General features: G+C 45.3%; 1 protein-coding gene across 4 annotated transcripts in view; it reads right to left on the bottom strand.

The window, feature by feature from the left end:
* Positions 1 to 23,032, bottom strand: part of GAS7 (growth arrest specific 7) — a 99,064-nt gene that overhangs the window by 45,975 nt on the left and 30,057 nt on the right. For 2 of the 4 annotated variants that reach the window (XM_030505857.1, XM_030505859.1), the window contains exon 2: positions 18,446 to 18,566. In XM_030505857.1, coding sequence (XP_030361717.1) covers positions 18,446 to 18,566 — 121 coding nt within the window. The remainder of the gene's footprint in view (positions 1 to 18,445; positions 18,567 to 23,032) is intronic. The other 2 variants (XM_030505858.1, XM_030505860.1) reach the window with 1 other exon arrangement.

Below are 23,032 nucleotides of genomic sequence, written 5' to 3'. Positions count from 1 at the left end.
TTACAACAGCAACTTCTGCAGAAGTCGAGTTAGAAAGCCCAAACCACCATTCTTTTTGAATAAACATGTTGGTACCAAACCAAATAAATAATACTGACTGACTGCCAATATCAAATAAGAAAATAAGCAAATTAGTGTAATCGCAGAATCATAGAATGGTTTGGGTTGGAAGGGACCTTAAAGCTCATCCAGTTCCAACCCCCTGCCACAGGCAGGGACACCTTCCACTAGACCAGGTTGCTCCAAGTCCCATTCAACCTGGCCTTGAACACTGCCAGGGATGAGGCATTCACAACTTCCTTGGGCAGCCTGTTCCAGTGCCTCACCACCCTCATAGGGAAGAATTTCTTTCTTATATCTAACCTAAATGTCTCCTGTTTAAGTTTGAATCCATCACCCCTTGTCCTATCGCTACAGTCAAAGGATTACTTAGGCCACTTCATTTGAAACTGTCATTGCCAAAATCCCAACCAACAGCCATCCAACCATGACAAAGCCTGAAATCCTGCATCTCTCTCAGTATTCTGGATGAACATGGCCAAGTGGTATCGAAGCAGTAGAGAGCCCTTGGGCCTAACAGTCTAAGGTTGGCAGTCAGTGCTTTCATCAGGGCACATGAGGCCTTCTACCCTGCATAAGTGATGCTAACAGGATGCTAACACGCTTCAAGAACCAATAAAGGCCTATTGGGTAAAAAAGGGAATACTGTTTAGTCTGTCTTTATACACATATTCATGCACATGCACATGCACATACACATACTGATGTCCTCAAGGGTTGTGTTAGGTTCCTCATTTTGGGAAAGGACTTGGGATTACAGATCCCAAATGGAGGAAGGTGCCATCCCCTACCCCTGTGATGCCCAAATCCTTGAGAAACGTTCCCTGCTTACCCCTCTCTTCCCTTCTCCCCAGGCTACAGCATGCTTTTGCTTGCAAAGAAAAATACTTTGAGCATTGAATTTTCTTTGCAAGTGCAAAACGTGGTGGACGAGCAGCCTTGCTGAATCATGGGGAAATGTTTAAATTTTACTCAGCTTTTTGTGAATTGGGGAGTAAACTAATAAATTCCATGCTGGGTCAATGAGGAAGAACTGGAACGTGTTTTAACTACACAGAAGGAAAATCAAATGCTAGGAATTGTCTTTCGTGAGTCAGCTTGTCTTGGCTTCAAATACTTAAATGCATGATTAAATAAAGACAAATTCTAATTTACATTTATTGTAATGCAAAGGTAAACAACCGAATATGCTACCCACGTTTCTGGTAATGATTTATTTTTGTAATGTAACTTGCTGATTAGTGAATAATGTGAGTTGACTTCAAGACAAGTGCTTTAAAGAATGGCTTTTGGAAATGCATGTAGTGGGGCTATGGTGTCCACTCATGCTGTGCCCAAATGCACTCAGTGGGGTAACACACTTTGATCAGAACTGACTTTGACATTAGCAGTAAAAGCAGTTATATTCATATTTGACTTGAGGCTTTTTATGCCAGCATATCTCTCAACAATATTTTTGCATTTTGAGACTGTACAAAGAATGTACTTAAAACCTTACAAATATATTAGAAATGTAATTAATCGGTTAAAATTACCAGCTGCTTCTTGCAATTCATCTCTCCTTTGCCTGCTAGCTGCTGTGAAGATGGTGTGAAGTGCCTGATTGCTCCCCTCTGCCATACAGAAAGCCCAGATACATAATTTGCGGGCTCATACATGAAAGAGCAGCGCCCAGCGCTTTGCATATTTGTGAATTCAACCCAAACCACTCAGTGTCTGGACAAATTTTCTAAAATAAAGTGATTGTTGAGATATGCACATTGAAAAATCAGAGAATCAAAGAGGTTGGAAAAGACCTTCAAGTTCATCAAGTCCAACCATTCCCCCAGCGCTGCCAAGTTCACCACTAAACCATGTCACTAAAGGTTTCGTCTACAAGGAAATAAAGTCTTTTATTGGGTAGGATATGAAAAGACCAAGAGTGTTTTAAACCCATTTACTTTGAGAGCTAGGAGAAAAAAACCTCCACTTCTGTGCACACAGTGAAAGAGGGATTGTTCCTGCAGCCCAAGCAGGGATAGGAACCAACCTCCATCAGGACTGCACTGCTGTAATGCCATCTACTGGAAGCAACGAAATTTACCAAGATAGTAACTCAACACAAATTTCTCTGCCGTTTAGTCATGATTAGAGTGAATGGGGAAGGGGGATGATTTTTTTTCAGAACTACACAGAAAAGGCTTGGTGAGAGATAACACCCTGTTTAATACATCCAAGACAGAGTCCTGTCTTGGAGTACTAAATGCAGCCTTTGATTCTCCTGCTTGGAAAATCTGAAAACTACTTGTAAACATGTGGTAAAATAATGATCAGTACTATTAAGAATAGATTCAATACTAGGCTAGATTTTATATCCCACACAATTTTCCAGAGAGGATGTTAGAGTCAGGCTAAAAGCTTGCACTCTTTGAGAGTGTAATTTAGCACTTGCAGACCAACACCAACAAGTTCTGTTCTCCCTTATCAGCCACATGTTCATTATTCAATTTAGCAAATGAAGGAAAGGAATAATCAGTAGTTTCCTTGTCACTCTCTGGACCGTGAAGGTGGTTTGTGAACAAAAAGATGTCCTGCAGCCCTGGGAGACACCCAAGGGGCTTTGGAGCAACCTTGTCTAGTGGAAGGTGTCCCTGCTTATAGCAGGGGGTTGGAACTGGATGAGCTTTAAGGTCCCTTCCAACCAAAACCAGGCTGTGATTCAACAAAGCTATTATTCTATGAAATTAGTTACTGAACAGCAAGGCAGTAGAAAGCCACTTGTTCAAACTGAAATGACATAGTGAGAGGAAAAACAGTTGCAAGACCCAAGTTCTACATGCCAACAGAACCAAAGAGGGTTTTCACAGATGTGGTTAAACATTTCCTCCCAAAGGAAAGAGGAAACCTGGGGTGTTTGGGGGAAAAAAAGTTCACTTTGCATCTGTTTGGCAGAATGAGAAATAATATGATGTGTCAGGCCTTCAGAAAGCCACACACTCTGGGACATCATGTCAGTCAAGAAACACAGCTTCTGAGGAGGTCTGAATGCTGACGATTTCTGTGATCAAAGTGTAGCAGCTGAAGAAAGAACATGGTGTCCCCTCTCCATGATCCAGCAGCACTCTGAGGTCAAAGCAGCTGCTTTCTAGTCTGAACATACCACATCAGCCAAACATCAGGGCTTTAAAGTCTAGCATAATCCCTCCTCAGTGTGCTCATATTGCTTTCGGGACTGGATTTAGTACCTCTGCATGCTGTCATGTGTAGTGCTATTTTAGGAACTAAATGCTCCATAGTTTCATCAGCCAAACTATGCGAATAGAGCAGGGCAAGCCAGAGGACCTCTTGATCTGCTTAGCGTGCAATAACTTTCCCTGGCCCAAAGGATCTGTAGCAGCTACAACCTGTCACCCCTACAGCACCTGTATTGGTGCTATCTCATGTCTTTATAAATAGATTTGGAGTTTGGTTTCATTTTAACAGATCTCTTATGCTGAGCAGCTCTAAACCCAGTTTCTGCCTTGAATAATATGAAGCTGTGCAGGCTGCACCAGTTACTGACATGGATCATAGAATCACAGAATACCAGGTTGGAAGGGACCTCATGGATCATCTGGTCCAACCTTTCTAGGCAAAGCAGAGAATCATAGAATCATAGAATGGTTAGGGTTGGAAAGGACCATAAGATCATCTAGTTCCAACCCCCCTGCCATGGGCAGGGACACCTTGCCCTAAACCATGTCGCCCAAGGCTCTGTCCAACCTGGCCTTGAACACCGCCAGGGATGGAGCATCCACAGCTTTCTTGGGCAACCCATTCCAGTGCCTCACCACCCTCACTGTAAAGAACTTCTTCCTTATATCTAATCTAAACTTCCCCTGTTTAAGTTTGAAGCCATTACCCCTTGTCCTACCACTACAGTCCCTAAGGAAGAGTCCCTCACCAGCATCCTTATAGGTCCCCTTCAGATATTGGAAGGCTGCTATGAGGTCTCCACGCAGCCTTCTCTTTTCTAGGCTGAACAGCCCCAACTCTCTCAGCCTGTCTTCATACGGGAAGTCCTCCAGCCCTCTTATCATCCTCGTGGCCCTCCTCTGGACTTACTCCAACAGCTTCATGTTCTTTTTATGTTGAGGACACCAGAACTGTACGCAGTACTCCAAGTGAGGTCTCATGAGAGCAGAGTAGAGGGGCAGGATCACCTCCTTTGACCTGCTGGTCACGCTTCTTTTGATGCAGCTCAGGATACGGTTGGCTTTCTGGGCCGTGAGCACACACTGCTGGCTCATGTTAAGCTTCTCGTCAACCAAAACCCCCATGTCCTTCCCCTCAGAGCTGCTCTGAATCTCTTCTCCGCCCAACCTGTAGCATGACCTAGAAAAGATGCCCAGCACCCTGTCCAGCTGAATCTTAAAGAGTGTCCAGTGTTGGGGAATCCACCACCTCCCAAGGAGATTATTCCAGTGGCTGATTGTTCTCATGGTGAAAAATTTTCATATTGCATCCAATCAGAATCTCACCAGAAGTAACCTGGGAGATACATTATATTAAGACATTACCCCTGCCTTTTCCATGTAAGCCCTTGTGAAAAGAGAGTCTCCATCTTCTTTGTAAACATCTTTTAAATACTGGAACACAGTGATAAGGTCTCCCCTGAGCCTTCTTTTCTCTAGGCTGAACAACTCCAATTCTCTCAGCCTTTATTCATACAGCTTTCCAGTCCTTTGACCATCTTTGTGGCCCTTCTGTAGACCCTCTCCAGCCCATCCACATCTTTTTTGTGTAGCAGGAACCAAAACTGAACACAGTATTCCAGGTGTGGCCTGAAAAGAGCCGAGTAGAGTGGGACAATCTCTGCTGGTGATGCCCTTGTTGATGTTCCCCAGCACCCTGTTGGCTTTCTTTCCTGCAGCAGCACACTCTTCACTCCTATTTTGTCCAGCAGGACCCCCAGTCCCCCTTCCACAGAGCTGCTCTCAAACTATTCCTTAAAACATGAAGAATTAGAAGTGATTTTTGCACTAGGGTAGAACAGGCCCCATAGTCTTACCTCATCGTTTTTGGATTCACTTCGCTTTTGCCAATGTCATGTAGGAATCACCCCTATGTGCAGATAGTTTGCAAATCTCCTGGCCTTCCTTTGCTGCTCCCCTGCATCTTTCTAGGCTTTCAGCAAGGTTTGCAGCCTGCCTGTGGCTCCTAACAGTGCAAAGATTGGTTGGACCTGTGAGTGGAAGGGAGTACAAACAGCCCTGCTTTGGAAACAAGTTTTCCTTTCAGAGTTCAATACTGCAGGCCCCAGACCAAACCTCCAGGCTGTTTGAAGCCACCATGCTGCAGCTGGCTTTGCTGGAAGGAAACCTCAGCAGCCGGAAACAAAGTGCTGTCAGTGCTTTCACACCTTATCTCCCCTTCCTGACTAAGATCTTCCCCACATTTGTGATGAATCAGGAAGGGTTTCATGGCACTTAATTTCACGGTATTGTGTGTGGGAAAAAACAGCCCAAAGGAAAGTCAGGGGGAGTGTGGGTTTGTAAAGAGGGGAAATCACTTGCAATGCCCTGAGACTGGAGTAAACCATTCAGTTTTCTAAGTTTCTAAAGTAAAACTTTAGAAGCAGATGAATGGGGGAATGAGAATACAAGGAAAATGTTTTCCTCCTATGCTGTAGCACAAGATTTTGTTTCATTGGAATGATGAGGTCTACAGAACTAACTCCAGGCCAGGAAGAACCATGCTGCTCTCCCCTCCTGACCTCCTGCAGAGTGTGAGGACTGTCCTGATTCAGCACAACAGCTCTCTCATCTTTTATGCTCCAACATTTTGGTCCAGTGACCCCTGCAGCACTGAACCTATGGGTCACCTATAGCAATATCAGCTCCAACCAGCCCATGCATGAGCTTCTGAACTGCAACATGGTCCTTCACATGGTGTCCTCCCATTGCATTGCCAGGTCACACTCGTTCATGGGCCTCCCAGGACCCTGACCTTTACTTCATCCTCCCAATGAAGAGAGACAAGAAAAGCAGCAGAAGTGACAGACGCAAATCTCTCTGCACTTGCATGAAACAGGAGATTCAATCTGACAAGTGCTGTAAGCAGAGCACCATGTAGTACATGAACTACTTCAGCAAGAGCTGCAGTGTCAAAACTGAAATCCAGCTCCATCCCACAGGCAGTTCAATTAAAAAGAGTCTAAGGCTGCCATATTCCTCAGTCCCAAAATAGCGCCATGGAGACAAGCACCATCCAAGAGTTCTTGAAATCTTTTGTCCATGTGTTGAGGATAGAGGTGCTTGTCACTACCTCAACAGCATGGGAAAAGCTGATGACAATATTCCTTACTCGATCTTTCAAAATGAGCACTGGGATCTGTACCATGGCCCTCCTTTTGCAAACACCGTGCAACAAAAGCGAGCCCTTCACTGAAGGCTTAGCAGTGATAATAATGCTATTTCCAGCACTGTCTGAGACACACCTGGTTTTTCTAGGTTTTAGGTCATTTTACCAGGGCAGGTTTATTTATCACCCTTTAGCTGGGCATCCTGTATCAGAGGGAAACTGTCACTAAAAAGTTTTACCTGTACAAGACAAAATATATAATAAAAATGTTTCATATCTCTTTGGTGTCTCCACAGATGGCTCACTACTGGAGCTACAGTTCATAAGTTTAGTTGGAGTAGGTGTTGACTGTAGCTGGTGAGATATGAAAGAAAAACCTCAACCCACAGACTAAATCCTTCCAAGCTCCTTAACTGACTCAGAGAGATGGAAAAAAATTAGGCAGGGAAAGTACTACAGTAGGTCATGGTTATATTCCTTCCATCCACTGCTCTCTCAATTCACGTTTAGCAAGTACTTCGAAAGAGGTAAGAATTGTCTCAAGTGGTGAACTTCCTCACTGCCTTCCAGCACTGCAGTACAGGTTGTCTTCAAGTAGAGAGCCCCTCTAATGCATGTGGCTGTGTTGATCCCCAGGCTGCTACGAGTACTCTGGATCTGAGAGATGGGACAGGGTGTGCTGACAGGAACTCCGCGAACATGCCTATTTAAATGAACTACTGAGTCACTTGCCTCAAAGAAATGGAGTGTTTTCAGCTCACTTTGAGGTTGCTTTCTCATCAAGCAAAGATAAAATAAGTCTCGTTTATTCTCTGAAAATAAACAGTTCGAGATTTGGTAAAGGTTGGAGGTAAAGTTCCAAAATGACTAACTTACCAATAGCCTTAGTGGCACCCTTAGCCAAATTCATTCCAGGCTGTGCTTGGGCTGCCAGGATAGATCTCTCATACACTTCCTCTGAAGAACTAGCCATTCTCTGTATTTACCCAGTTCCTTTCCCCACTCACAGCAGCACCACTGAAAATGGAGATATCTCTGTGTGATCACAGGGTAGAAAATTCTCCTACTTCATCTGTTGTCATCCTCCATTTACCAAGCATTATTAAAATTGCTTTTATATTCTTGATTAAGGTCTAGCTTATGATGGTGCAGTAAATCGGTGCGTACTGTACCTGATGCTTCTTAATTGCTTTAAATCTTTTTATGTGCTTACAATGCTTAAAAATTATATGTCTGTGGAAAGCATAGTTGATCTTGCAACATACTAATGTTACAGTGCTCGCCGCTCTGGCATTCCATAGAAGCTATGAGATATAAATGTAGTGAATGATGAATTTTAGGAGAACCTCAAAACACACAGAAGTCCCTTTGAGTTTCCATGGGTATTCTCTGACGCAGTGAGTGTCCTAATCACAAAAGTGTCACATACAAGTTGACCACAACCACTGTTGCCGTGTTTTACAGAATCATAGAACTGGGTTGGGTTGGAAGGGACCTTAAAGCTCATCCAGTTCCAACCCCCTGCCATGGGCAGGGACACCTTCCACTAGACCAGGTTGCTCTACCCATGTTGACCCAGGTACTGCTCATGACAACAGCGCATGGGCAAGGCACAACGAGGATGAAGGTTGTTGGAGTTTCCAGCTGTGGTTTCCAATGGTGCTTAGACATGTCAGGGATCAACCACTCAGACCAGGATGTTTTAGCAGATACTGGTTTGGTGCTGGGAAATTTACTTGCAAGACAAAGACAGCACCATGTTGGATGGAAAGAACCTGGCTGCTCACTAGCCCCAGGATGCTGAAGGTCCCTAAGCACTGGGTTTGTGAGGGAAATGCAATGTGTTTATGGCACTGAATTTTCACCTATTGTTTGGATACTGCCTAGAAAAGCACAAGCTGTTGTTTCTGCTCCTCCTGGGGTCAGTGGGCAGGCTGCAGGTTGCAGTGGTTGCACAGCTGGATCAGAAACTTGCTTGGAGTTAGGAACATCAGTGGAAGAAAGGTAAAGGGTAAATCAAAGTAAGCAGGAAAGGGTGCTCAGGGCACAGAAACAGGAAAGATGGCTGGTGGTAGCAGCAGGACACTAAGTAATACATACTTTTTTCATGCAGACCAAGAAAATGTTCCTAAAACTCAGAAGTGCTGGACTTGACATTCCTGTCACAGAAATGACCGCTTGCAGCTACACATTTCAGTCCCTGCCCCAACCCTTGCTGTTGCAGGTGGCATTTTACTAATGATGTTTGTGACCATGAGACTATATGGACCTCGATTAGGATTGAGATAATGTGAAAGCAGAATTCCTGCTTTCCAGGAGACAGAAAGCCATTTAGTAAATGGGAAGAACATAACACCACAGACAAGAAAAGCCTGGAAATAAGGACACACCATGTAAGGCTGACCTCAGCTGAGAATGCAGGATGGCAGCACGCCACATGCATGCTTGTGTCAGAAGTATATAAGTCATCTTTAATGTGATGGGCAAGGTAGCTGGCGTGCTATTGTTTGACTAATGCAAGAGGTATTACAGCTGCAGCACATCAGAGAATTTCTTCAGCATAATCAAATATTTTCCTGCTGAATCTACCACCCACACAGAGTTGTAAACCACTCCCACAGACACGGAGCAACTCCATGGCTAACCACAGAGTAGCTGTGCATTCTGGGCACATGTAGTACTGGGAAAGCAGAGAGGCTCAGCTGTAGTAAGCTGCATGAAGTTGCAGACCTGGTATCAGCGATCCTGATACTGCCTGAGCCAAATATGAAGCATTGTAAGGCAATACAAGTGGGGAGAGCAGTGCTATTTTCCTTGCTTTGGGCTCTGAAAATACCAGCTAGAAGCCTGCTGCCAACCCCCCAAACCAGCAGCAAGTAAAATACACTTCGTTACTTCACAGGGGCTATCAAGGTAGGAGAGATCCAGAGCAGAAATTACTTCATCTTAATTGCAGGTGCCTGCAAAAGACCCAGAGGTTGTCCAGATGTGCTGAGAGGTGAATGGAAATTTCACCACTCTCTTTGCTGTCTCTCCCAGACAGGGTTTCTTCCTATTCACAGTTTTCCCATCAGCACATGTACATTAAAGGTTTTGAAAGCTTCACACAGTAATTTTGCAACCCAGACCTGCCTGGGGACATTTATTTCTTAAATTTCAAGCAAAACGACTGAGCTTCTTGCTGACTTGCTGCAGTGGTACCTGTCTTGGGAAGGAAATAGGCAGGGACATCCCTGTACAGGCTATCATCTCAGCTGCATGGTGAAGCGGACACAGGCCCTGAGGGGCTGGCAGAGGTCTACAGCACCTCACATAAACACTACTGCTTTACTTCAGTGACACCACACATAACAACCTTCACACAGATGGAGGAGGGTGCATAAAGCACTGGGAGATGTGTCAAGCTGTGGCTTGAGCCAGCTCACTTGAAATATGAAGGCCACAAGATAACTGGCAGTTTCTTGTGTCTCCCAGCAGGTCAACACCAGGGCTGACCCATGAACCCAAAGAAAGTGCAGATGGACAGCCGACCTCAAGGGATGGAGCATGCCACTGTTTGCTGAGGTAAAGCCAATAAAAAGGGCAGTGCAGTTCTGGTGAGGAGGAAATAACAAAAAGCATGTGTTGATCTTTTTTTTTCTGAAGCAGATAAGGGCATTCACTGGCAGTCAGGTTGGTCCAGAAGCATGGGAGCTGTGCATGAGGATGTTTTACACTCTCTCCAGTCCTCCTACACTTTTTTCTCCCCTTGCCTGAAAAAAGGACCCCTAAACCCATTCATCTTGAGATGTACGACCTTCTCCCTCAGTCCACCAGCTGCCATCATCCCCAGATGCCAACTCCCCCCCAACCCTGGGAAGTATCAGCAGCCTTCCCTATAGACCCCTCTTGGGAAGGATCAGGCCAGAGAGCGGTGGGTTGCACACCACACTCTCCCTGCCCATAGTCACAAGCACCATTGCTACAGCCCAGGCTTCCTCTGTAGGGCAGCAGGCTCTTCAGGAGATGGGGACAAGGGGTATGGGCTGCTTACACAGTTCAAACAGCCAGTTCCACTTGACATATGCAGCGGATGTGGGATAACATGGACTCAGCACATGTCCTAGAGGGCTTGCGGCAGTGCAAGGTGCTGTGTGCCTGTGGGTAGTAATGCTGAGGCTGGAGGAGATTATAATGTCTAAAATTTGATGGGGAAAAGATCCAAGGCAGAATAGCATTGTTCAAGGGCACAGGGCTGGAGTGCTGAGGAACAGCCAATATTGCAGGCCTGGGAATGACCTTGTTACCCTCAGACAGTTACTTCTCAGGGTAACCACTGGTCTCCCATTCATTGCTACAACAGCAGAAAAGTATTTCCCCTCTGCTGAATAAAACCTACAAGTACTGCACACAAAAATGCATTTATTTTTTTTTTCAGCTCAGACCCAGTAGTTTCTAGAACATAGAAGAACTTTCTGCGGGGCTTACAGCTCTGTAATGCTGAGCTTCACTCTGGCCAGCTCTAAGCCATATGCTGTGGCTACCTTGAATGAGGCAAAGTGTGCTATGGGGAAGGTGTTCTCCTCCTGAGACATCCCTGAAGCTGTACTTGCAGATCCTGCCTTTCCTTTCCACTGCATTCCTGCCAGCCACTTGTGCAATAAAGGTATCTGAAGACATATTTCTTTCTTCAACCATTGCTGTGCCAACAGGTCATATTTCTGGTATTTCCTGAACCTGTCAAGGCTTCCTGCCCCTAGATAAATAATTTTGCCCTGGTCTGGTTTGCAGAGCTATTGGCCTAGCCTTCCAGCTCCTGTTATTCAAGTAATTCCCAAGACTACTGCAGCTTTTCAGACACTGAATCTCCCCCAAAGTGCTGCCCCTCTGAAGTGTGAGCACCTGCGCAAATATGCTTGTGTGCATGTGTGAGCACGCCACGGTGTTTGCAACAGCTGTAGGAATGAAGTGTAGAAATGGGGTGCGGCATTTTACAGATGTGCTATGTATCCTACGCACTGCTGGGGAAGAAAGCCAGGGGAGATATTCTGGGCGTGAAGGGAGGTGTGCTCACACCATAGGACCTGATGGGAAAAGGCTGTTTCACTATGCAGCCCTCTCTGTGCCTGCTGACACCATCATGGCTGCATTCTGCTATGGGAGTAGTAAGGGGCAGTAATCATAGAATCATAGAATGGTTTGGGTTGGAAAGGACCTTAAGATCATCCAGTTCCAAGCCCCTGTCATGGGCAAGGACGCCTCACACTAGACCGGGTTGCTCCAAGCCCCGTCCAGCCTGGCCTTGAACACTGCCAGGCATGGAGCATTCACCACTTCTTTGGACAGCCTGTTCCAGTGCCTCCCCTGTATAAGTTTAAACCCATCACCCCTTGTCCTATCGCTACAGCCCCTGATGAAGAGTCCCTCTCTGGCATCCTTACAGGGCCCCTTCAGATACTGGAATCTACTCTGAGGTCTCCATGCATCTTCTCCCCACTGAACAGCCTCAATTTTCTCAGCCTGTCTCCATATGGGAGGTGCTCCAGCCTTGGACCATCCCATAAAAGGGAAGTGAGGATATTTTTTAAGTTCCCTTTCAGTTCTAGGCTGCAAGCTCAGGTCTCTGGTGAGATACACTGCAGCCAGTTTTACCTGTCTGTGGAGTCAGGATTGTCACTGAAGCTCCTCTTAAGAGTCAATAAAAAAAGATTGGCATTTCCAGGGTGTAGCTCACATAAGCTATTCTAGACACTTACCTCAGAAAGACAAATGGGAGGTAAAAGTACTTATTTCCTTTCATGGATAAATGGTGAGACTAGAAGATCCCATGCAAACGGAGTTGTCCACTCTGTGGATGGTACCTTGTCAGGCGAATCAAACTCTGCTTTGCTTAGACAGCAATAGTGCAGGTGAAACCTATCTAAGGACACAGGAGTAAACATCCTAGAGGCCAGTCAGTGCTGCAGACTCTGATGGGCACTCCTTTGCAGACATGCTTCCAGCTTATTACGTTGCTTGCTTGTGTCCTGATTATAAACAGAGGATACAAACACGCACTTAACCCTCCAGATCCCAGGAGATGTATCCTGACTGTCCTTCCAGACAGCACAGGACTCCTTGCAGAGTTAATGATGTGAAGTAAGGACCATGACAGCTACAGGGAAGGGTCTTCCAGGTATTTTACAGTGGCTTGCTATCTCTCCTCTCTCTTCTTTCTTATGTTTTGATATGACAAGCTTGGATGTCTGTAGATGTTGCACAAGTTAGATAGCAGGCATCCTGACTGTAGTGTAACTGATGCAGACTCAAGCTTCCTATAGCAGGCCATACTGTGAAAACAAATTTTAGATATATTGAAATTCACTTGGGCTTCATTCTGCAGACCTTTTACAGGTCAGAGGCCTTAAAAATGGTTTCAGGATTGAATCCAACCAGTTTCAAAGGATGATAAATGTGGATAGCTTATCTGGTTGGGCCATCAAGTGGAGATAGACAGGAATGCGCTGTCTTTGTTGGCTCTGCAAATCTGTTTATTCCACACAGACTCACCCCAATTCTTTCATTACAGATTTTTGTAAGACCTTTTTTTCCACATAAGAACACTGTCTCATAAATTCTATTTCTTTCCAGTTGTGAACCAATTTCCTCGTGTTTTTCATGTAAAGACAATTAGATCACAAAACAACACGCATGGTGGAAATACTATTATGGTCAGATAAGATGTATGGATAGTACAGGCAGATAATCACCATGTGGAAGGACACTCACCACTGGAAACAGCTGAGAATGATATTAATGCCTTACAAGGAGGCGACAGTTCTGTTGTATTTTGAAGGCTCAGAAGAATCAAGACGTTGCTTGCCCCTGCAATCCCATTTCCCCTCCCCAGGAATGAGAAGGCATACGTGAGTTCCCATCTCTGAACAGATCAAGCACCAAGAAAAAAACCTACTTAATCCAAGAAAAAAAGGCTTCTGCAACATGTGAGGAGGGAAGCAAATGGTGGAACAGAGATGGGGCAGTGCCAAGCAAGTTCAGAAAGGCTGATGTTGGATGGGCTGGTCGCCTTAACACCTCCTCTTCTCAGGAGGTGGGAGAAGAGTTACACCAAGGGTTCAGCTGGGGAACAGCACAGAGCCCCACAGCACCAAAACTTGTATAGTTTTTGCTTGCTGACCTTCTTCAAAGGCCATGTCCCCTCCTTGCTCCCATTCCAGCAGATTGCATGGTGCAGAGCCCAGCAGCTGCTGCTGCCCTGTGCATTGCTGGCTAATCCTGCCTTTCCCTAAGGAGCAGGAGGGCAGGGCTGTCCAGGGAGAAGGAGGATCTATCCCAAAGCACAGTGGGGATATTTATCCATTTATTTACATGGTTAAATGCACATTAAATGTGTACACATGGAATGAAGCACAGTAAACCTTCCTCTGAACTCATATCAAGGTTCTTTGATGACCAGAAAAAGCAAAGCAGCAGTTGAGTGACAGCAGCCAAGTTAGACGTGACGCACTTAAAATCGGGGAAACAAAAAGACACCAAATAAAGAACAACTCCCATGTGAGACCCAGGCGTTTGTCATCCTCTGCATTGGTAAGTATTTTTCATCTAGGTTAGGCTTTACAGACTGAAAGAACAGGCTTGACAGGGATTTCAGGAAGTCATTTTGTCCCTGCTCTGCCCCAAAACAAGGCCAATGTGACTTCATTGTTTTGCGTAACCTGCTCTTAGAGACCTCCAGTGATACGGACTCCCAGGCAACTCCCTGCTCCCACACTTTACTATCTTAAGAGAGCTAGGAAGAGTTAGTTGTCCCCATTGCAACTGAAGTGTGTAACTGTGTCTTCTACTGATGACAGGCATTGCAAACAGCCTTCTCTGCAACAGCATTTTATGCATTTGAAGCCTACTTTCATGTCCCCACTTTGCTTTCTTAGGGCAGAAGCCTCAATCTCTTTAATATTTGCTCACAGGCCATGTTTTACACATCTCCCATCGTTCTTGCTACTCTCTTCTGGACTTTATCCAATTGGCTTACATCTTTCCTGAAGTGTAGAGTCCAAACAAGATAAAATATTCCAGCTGAGGCTTTATAATTTCCTTGTAAAGTTGGAGGTTACTTCATGCCTCCCAGACAACATTCTCATTTACACAATGGCAAATGCTGGCTGTTTGTATTCTAGCACAACACTGCTGGCTCACACTCAGTTTTAGATGCCCCAGAGCCCCTACGTCTTTGTCTGTAAACTGCTCCTTCATTTGTCTTTGTCACTTAATTATTTCTGATGGACTCTTCAATCTTAAGTGCATCTTTACTGAACAGCATTCCAGTCTTCTAGCATGCCCTCAGCTGCAGGAGGCTTGTGAATTCTGAGCCTGTTCTGTGCAGCACACCATGTTCTCTCCCAGCTCCAGTTCAAATTAACTGTTTGAATAAGTGCTCTCAATGTCAACATGCCATTCATTACTGGAAATACAGACTAGAACGATACCTTGGGCAGATCCCTGCAGGATTTCCTTCATGCAAACTTCCCTTTGACAAGGGACCATTGATTACCGTGCTCTAAGTATGGCCTGCCAAGCAGTTTTGCACCATCTTATAATAATTTATCTGTGGTCCCCTTTCCCTTTAGTTTGTTTTCCCTCTAGCCAACTTTCAAACTGCCTTTGCTGCTTTTAGGACTTGTATGCCTGTAAGTGAGCTGCCTTTGGCATCTCTGCTCACAGACCTGCCCTGCCTGGAGGATGTATAAATGTTTAGCCACAACCCTACCATAGGAGAGGGCACACATCTCCTCCCACCACTGCTTGTCAGTGATGGAAGTGCTAAAATTCCAATGAAACAGCCAAGAAAGCACCCATTTTCAGAAAGGTGGTGGCTGCTAGCAAGGCCCCAGAGTGGGGCAACGGGATGCTTTGTGGTGCTCTTATCCCACCCAGGGCTCAGCCACAGCCCTGGGCTTGGGGAATACCCACCCCACACACTGGGATATGCCTCTCACTGACTGACAGGGCAACTGGTTGGGCACACGGGACAGCTGGAGTGCTCCAAGAGAAGGACATGCCACTCCGAGGATGTCCAGATACAACATTTATAAGAACAGACAATGAACCTGATGCCTGGAGCTTCCACATATGCTTACCATAAGGCTGAGATAAATGTCTGTCTTTTACTCTCATGCATGCAAGACACATGATGGAAGGGATGACCAAAGGGAGAATGAACCATAGCAATGGCTAAGGGAGATGTGTTACATGTACAAAAAGAAAGCAAGAGCATGGATTTGTGGGCTTCAGCATATAGGAGACCTTGCAGAGCACTGTTCAACCAAAAACACGGTGCTACATTTGCCACCTAACATCAGCCCTGAAGGAAAACCCACAATGTAGTTGTGGTTTTTCCACAGCTCTCTGACAGAAGGCTCCAAATGAAGGAGTAGACAAACTCATTTTTCAGGGGCCAGTGTAACAACGCTCCTGGAAACCTTACAGTCTGTGTCCTAGTGTTTTGCTGCATGCTGGAAGGTCCACCCCTTTGGTGCCACCTCTTCACCTACTCCACGCAGCAGAAGGCCCTGAGAGGGCTGAGGTCCCACAAGTGAAACCATAACCTTCAGTGAACAGTGCCTTGCTGTTACCCAAGTTACCTCAAACTCACCTTTCCAGTGCAGCTATGTTAATGTACAATTCTAATAAAATAATGTATTAACAATGTCTAGTTTCAGCAAAGCAGGTACAAATGCTTGAGAAAGACAGAAGTGGAAAAAAACCACAAACCACTTAGACACACCAACCACACAGAGATGTGTGCTGGCACCATGTCCTCATAACAAACACTGCGAGTGTTCATCTTGAAACTCCCAGCAGCACTGCAGCAGTGACAGGACAAATAAGCAGTTGAGAAAAGGCAGAAGGTGCACTCACAAGTGAGCTGTCCAGTGTATGAGCTTGGGATAAACATTACCCAGGCTAATGCAGCTCTACCATAGGAAAGATGGGAAATGCAGCTTTAGACATACTGTCTTTGATTTATCATATAGCTCAAAGCCAAACAATACTTCCTGAGAATCAAGGTGCAATCCCACTGTAAGACAGCAAGCCTTGCACGCCACACTGACCTTATGGAGACTGCATGGCTCAGCACGGGGGCTGGAGCACCTCTCCAAATGAGGCAGGCTGAAAGACCTGGGCTTGTTCAGCCTGGAGAAGAGAAGGCTCCTTACGGGGAGACCTTAGAGCAGCTCCCAGTGCCTAAAGGGGCTACAAGAAACCTGCAGAAGGGCTTTGGACAAGGGTCTGTAGGGACAGGACAAGAGGGAATGTCTTTAACCTGCCAGAGGGGAGATTGAGATGAGCTCTGAGGCAGAAGTTCTTCCCTGTGAGGGTGCTGAGGCGCTGGCACAGGGTGCCCACAGAAGCTGTGGCTGCCCCATCCCTGGCAGCATTCAAGGCCAGGTTGGACAGGGCTTGGAGCAACCTGCTCTAGTGGGAGGTGTCCCTGCCTGTGACAGGCGGTTGGAACTGGATGAGCTTTAAGCTCCTTTCCAACCCAAACCAGTCTATGATTCTATGATTCTGTATTTCTTGTTGTATAGCAGTCCCATTGCAGTAGCTGAGAGCACAATCAGAGCTGTTTTGGGCATTCTCCTGAGAAGGATTGGTTGGAAGTGACCCCTGGAAGTCTCCAGCCCAGCTACTCACTCTGAGCAGAATCACTGTTAACAACAGATCAGGCCAGCCACAGCTTTGTCTAGCCACGTTCTGAGATGTCCCGATGATGGGGATTCCAGCACCATCCTGGTCAGCCTGTGCGAGGGCTATCCTGACTTCTTAGAGTAAAGCACTTCCCTGATTTCTGACCTGGACCTACCAAGCAGGATGTGGCTACTGGCCCGTGTTTTATTGTCTGTAACTTTTATGAGCAAAGTAAAAAGCTGCCTGATATTCTGGAGAAACTGAGTCCAGGCCATCTACCTTTCTGGGACAGGGTTCCTGTGACAAGAGTTTTATCACATAAAACCCCTACTGATCTCCCCAGCTGTGCAGGGGATGCTGCTCATGAGCCAGAGCAGACTGCTTGAAAATGAAGGCAGTGTTTCATGGTAATGTACCTCCTGGAGGGTGCTATGAGATGTCAGTGCATAAAACTCAGGTAAATCATTATCTGTCCAAATTTTAGGCCAAAGGCTTCTGCAATAAGACACATCAGCCGCTGAATGGACCATGAGGCACGTTGTGACAGCCCATGGCCCTCCTTGCACCCACAGTGAGTCAGATAATGGAATGCCAGTGGTCATCCCTGATGGCTTTGACTCCGTTATGAACAAGGTGAACTCTTGCTATTCTCTCCTCCTTTGTCATTCTGCCATTCTTTTTGCTAAAGCAATCTGGTTTCGCTGGTCACAAGTCCCTGTTTTGCAATGCTGCTGTGAGCTCATGACAAGAAAAGCAGGTAGACTTAGGTAAGCCGGAGGTGGTACCAGTCTGACAGGTCTCCTGGAGCTGATAAGATCATTAGTTAAGCCTGCTTCTCTACTAGCATGACAGTGAATAAAACACACAAATATACACTGGAAATTCTCTCTTTGATGTCTCAAAATAGGGTGTTTTTCTTCCCTTGTCTCCATGGGCAATCTGACCCTGACCCAAGCATCTTTTCAATTAACTCTTTCTGTTTTCCCCTATCAATGCTTTAGTGATACCTGACATTCTATCAAACTTTTTACAAACATGCACATATATAGACACAAAGGCCTCCAGCTAAAGCAAAAGGAAATAAGGAATGTGGTAAAAACTATACCCTTAACAGTGGTTTATATTCTAAAACATTTATGGCAGGGGTGTTTCTACTTTACATTCTCTTATCTTTTGTAAAAGCTTCAGATGTCTTCTAATGGTTGGGATTAAGATGGCAGACGATCAGAATACTAAAACTTCTTATAATCACTGTCTTTCATATGGTGACAGGGTCATATTAATTTCTTTGACTCGGGGCCTACTTTGTCATCAAAATCAACTTCAGAGCCAATTTCCTACAACAGATCTGTACTGGTAGAGTGACACATTTATTGGAGCCTCCACCCCCACTTACCATTCGTGAAGGTGTTCACATAGTACCTTCGTCCCTGGGGTGACATATAGCTCTGCCAGCCGGGAGGAAGATGGCCATTCAAGGTATCTTCGGTCTGAGGAGTTGTCTTTCTGGGTTTCTGCTGAGAAAAGAGAAAAAACCCAACCTATTAAATCAGTATCTAGATAATGTAAAGTCTAACCAGACACAATCTGGAAAGGGACAATGTGGTTTGGCATTCTAGAGATTACAATGCATCCAAAGACTTTTAGTCCATTTCTCCTCTCATCTATCCTAGCTTTGCCCAGAACATGAATAAACCTTCCCTCAGAGCACTGGCTACACAGAACATTCTTTGGGAGAGAAATTAAACTCCTCTGTATTTAATGTCCCGTGGCACCTGGACCTGACTATGAAAATTCTTCTCTTTAAGTAGTAAAATGCGAAGTGTAAAATAAGCGTCTGGGAAAGAAAGGCATGCATCTCGCATTCATCTGATTTCATGTGGATATAATGGTGGGTCAAAGCACTTGTCACGGAGGTGCTGCCCCAATTTAATTTACAGGGCACCATCGCCTTCAGACATTTTCAAGAAGAAACACTACAAAGTCATGTTGTCTACAGGAGCAGTGTGCTGAAGTGGATTTATCAGTATGCTGATTACATACTAATAATGCTTGTAATCAGCAATGCATACATTACTGATCTAGATACAATCTGGATCCATATCATCGAGATAAAGGATCATAAGGATTCAGGTTGCTAGGAGTGATCCAGATCATTAAAACAGCAGGAGATGAGGGTCATGCTGTTGCCTGCTCTCCAGGCACACAGAGAACTGCTGCCAGGGTTCAGGTACAGCCACCTCAGCTGTACATCTTTTCACCTCAGTGCAGGCTCAGAGTGCAAGGAAAATAAAAAGGTGAAGCTGAAGTGCAAGCAATGGTCCCACTACACTGCATCTCCTGCACTGCTTCCTGCTTCATAGTAGCTCTTGTGGGTCCTTGGTAGCTTGGCATCTACAGCAGCTGTTTGATGTGAAACTGGCAAAGAAGGCTTCATCCCAAAGGAGGCATGAACCCCACCTGGTGCCTTCAATCAGGAACACTGAATAAGGCAGAGGTAGAGAGATACGATGCATGGCCAAAGATTGCCAGTTGCAGCCCTATAGGGCTGCAGCTATGAACCCAAGAGCCTCTTCCTGGCTCACATCCAGAGAGCTCCACTTTGCCTTTCCACATTCCCTAAGGCAAATCAGGCATGTGATGTACTCATTTTTTGTTTGTTTGTTTGTTTGTACTTCTTCAAAGGAAGAAATACAAAAGAACAAGGGAAAATGTGTGAAATGGAATTATTTATCCCATGGAAGCTAATCTCTGTTCAGGAAATGCCTTTTGACATGGGGGGAACAGGTCTGAAGTGGCTGCACTAGATTCACAAGCAGCCATGTTCAGGGAACAGGTAGAGTTTCAGCTTCTGGCTGCATATAATATTCAAACACTGACAGACACGTGAACAGTACCAACAGAAAGAAACCAGTGATGTGTCCTTCTACACATTCAGAGTCTAAGTGAAATTCCAATTGTGTTACAACCCAGAATAAAAAGAACATTTAATGATTTTGGAGCCAAAAGTCCATTTTATGTGTCTCTTCAGTGTCAGAAAATGCTGATTGCAATGGCTCTCAGGAGGCACTGAACTTGAAAATGATCTCGTGTTCGTGCCTCATCAGGCGTACTCACACAGACAGGTCACAGGCTCAAAGGCAGCCGTTTAGACCTAAGGCCAGTGTGAACACTCTCTCACTGCTGCAGCTCAGATGCAGCCTATGCTGGTTAGTATTGAGCTCCTCTCCTTGAGCAGAAATACAGCCTGGGAGAACCAGCCAGCCCAACCCCAACTGAACAAGTTCGCTTAGGAGACACAAAGGGACTCTATGGTGTGTGTGACTCAAATCTCATGCTCTTCATGCCTATGGCTAGCATGGTTAATGCAGAATTAATCAGTAGTATATCAACTATCTATTCCTATCCCGTGTGTTTCTGCTCTCTAAGGTTTAATCATATCAGTTTACAGTTCCACTCACCCTGCCATACATGTGAGAAAGCAGAAGCTTTCACAGTTTATGTTACTATTTGATTTTTTTTTCCTGATCTCAGCTTATGATACAAGTGAAAACTTATCTTGCACATTAGCCTACTCAAAGTCACATGTTCTCATTATTGTTAGTGTTATTCTATTGCCTAAAATGCACGACATGAAAGTCTTGTCTTAGTAAAGCTAGCACAACCATGCCTGTTCTGTGATCAGAGGGGCAGGACCCCTCCATACATGCCACTGAAACACCTCACTTTCATTCAGCTTTCTGTGAAAGCTCTGAGTCTTACTAATTAAAATATTAAACCTCATTATAGAAAAATTAAGCTATCCCAGTTTTACCTCTGCGTTAACAGAGTTCTTCTCCAACTGAAACAGACCTATGAGATTACATGATTATATGATTGAGCCATTGCACAGGATGGACCTGCTCTAGGAATGAACTGATGCTGGGAAGCAGGCTCTTACTGTTAAGACCAGTTGAGAGAGCTGGGCTTGTTCAGCCTGAAGGAGAAGAGGCTCTGGGGAGACCTCAGAGCAGCTCCCAGTGCCTAAAGGGGCTACAAGAAACCTGGAGAGGGGCTTTGGACAAGGGCCTGTAGAGACAGGACAAGGCGGAACGGCTTTAACCTGCTAGAGGGGAGATTGAGATGAGCTCTTAGGCAGAAGTTCTTCCCTGTGAGAGGGTGAGGCGCTGGCACAGGGTGCCCGGAGAAGCTGTGATGAGCTTCAAGGTCCCTTCCAACCCAAACCACTCTGTGATTCTGTGATATGAGTGTTCACAGAAGTGCCTTGTTTCACTATGCAATGCCACTTCTAACATGGCTCCAACAGCCATGTACTTATTTCCAGTTCTTTACAGCCATATACTGGCACCACCAGAAACTCGCTCACACAGCCCTGACACCTGCAGGATGGCCTTAATATCCAATGTCATCCTTTTATTTGGTTTTACTCTCAGCCAAGACCGAAAATACCTCACTGCAGGCTTCCCAAGCATTATGTCCCTGCAAGCACCACATTGTTTGTGCAGGTGATGCAGACCAACGCGCTGGCGTATGGCACTGATACACACTTTCATCACGTGGACCTTACAAACAGAAGCTGGTTTGTGAAGTCATCCTGTTCAGCTTCTGCGACTTGCCATGCAGGGGAGTTTTTCTTCATCTCACATCTCTCTCAGACACCCCTCACTACAGTTTCAGCTAATGTAATGAAACACGGGGCAGAAAAAAGAACTCTTGGAAAGATTCTGACCAGTGCAGTCACCCCAGTAACTGCAATAACTGCAGTAACAGCTAAGAAGGCTGTTTGATTTCTGTCTCCATGTCTACCTCCTGAGGGGCTGCCTTTGCACCTAACTCATACATGATCCTTATCCAAACCAGGTAGGTCTGGTGAGAAAGCCACAGCTTTCCTTTCAGAGGCTGAGGATCAAGTAACATATGCAGAGAAGGTCACATCAGAAGGGAAAGCATGATTGATAGCCCCAAACTATTTTCTGAACCACAAAACCACTCTCCTTCCCAGCATAGTCCAAGCAATAGCACAGAATGCTGGGACACATCCTGGGACACCTCCTGCACTCTCTCCATCACAGCATTAATGCTCCCCCTTTATTGTTTGCCAAAGCCCACTGAAGAAGAAATAAACTCCACAGTGTAGGAGTGTACCAGCTCGTGAGGAATTTGGCAGCAGGTTGGGTCCCTCAGCTTCACTGCACAGATCTCTGGCCTTGAAGATAACAAAGTTACACCAGACTATTTCTGCTGTGCATGATCACCCCATAACAAGGAATTTGGGATAATCCAACCCTGGGTTCTGTTCCAGAATCTGGAGGGTACAGAATTTCACACATTTTTACTGCAGGCTTGTAATTTCTGTCCTTAACACCTGCTTTCCCTTCTGGAACTGAAGTCCTATCCATTCCTGCTACCCCTCTTTCTTAATATGGTCCTATAGTGATTCCATGTACCAAGTAGGTCATGACTAGATTTTAGGGCCCCTGGTATTACTTTATTTCACACATTGAGAACCAGTACCCTGCAAGGACAGATAGCACTGGTTTGCTTAAGGGAAGCTCTGCAACTGCCCCAACATCCTTTGAGTCACTTCAGTGTTGCTTCAGCTCTCCCTGATGGACTGCAGGAAAACCAGAGGTCTTTTACAGACAGATGCCATGGTTGTATTCTTAAACAAAGGCTATGACATGAGATGTTTGGGGACAGTATAGAGGTGACCAGCAAATGTTGGATGGAACTAGTATGAAGACCAAATTTAAGCCATTATGTTTGCAGGTGCTAATTCTATTTTTGAGTTACTAATATTTCTATCTTTGCTTCTGATTTTGCCAACAAAGTGTTGCAAACACCATAGTCCCTGTCCATGATGATCAAGGGAAACCCCAGCACTGCCAAATGCTGAAGTTCTTGTAAACAATGGGGCAGTGGTTTCCTTGGATGAGTATGGATATGTGGATCTCTTCCTTTTGTTTTAGAGAAGAATGTGTTC

Source organism: Strigops habroptila, chromosome 14 (assembly GCF_004027225.2).
Source record: "Strigops habroptila isolate Jane chromosome 14, bStrHab1.2.pri, whole genome shotgun sequence".
In the NCBI taxonomy this organism is placed as follows: Eukaryota; Metazoa; Chordata; class Aves; order Psittaciformes; family Psittacidae; genus Strigops; species Strigops habroptila.
The sequence above is the reverse complement of the archived record's forward strand: the minus strand, read 5'-3'. Positions and strand labels throughout refer to the sequence as shown.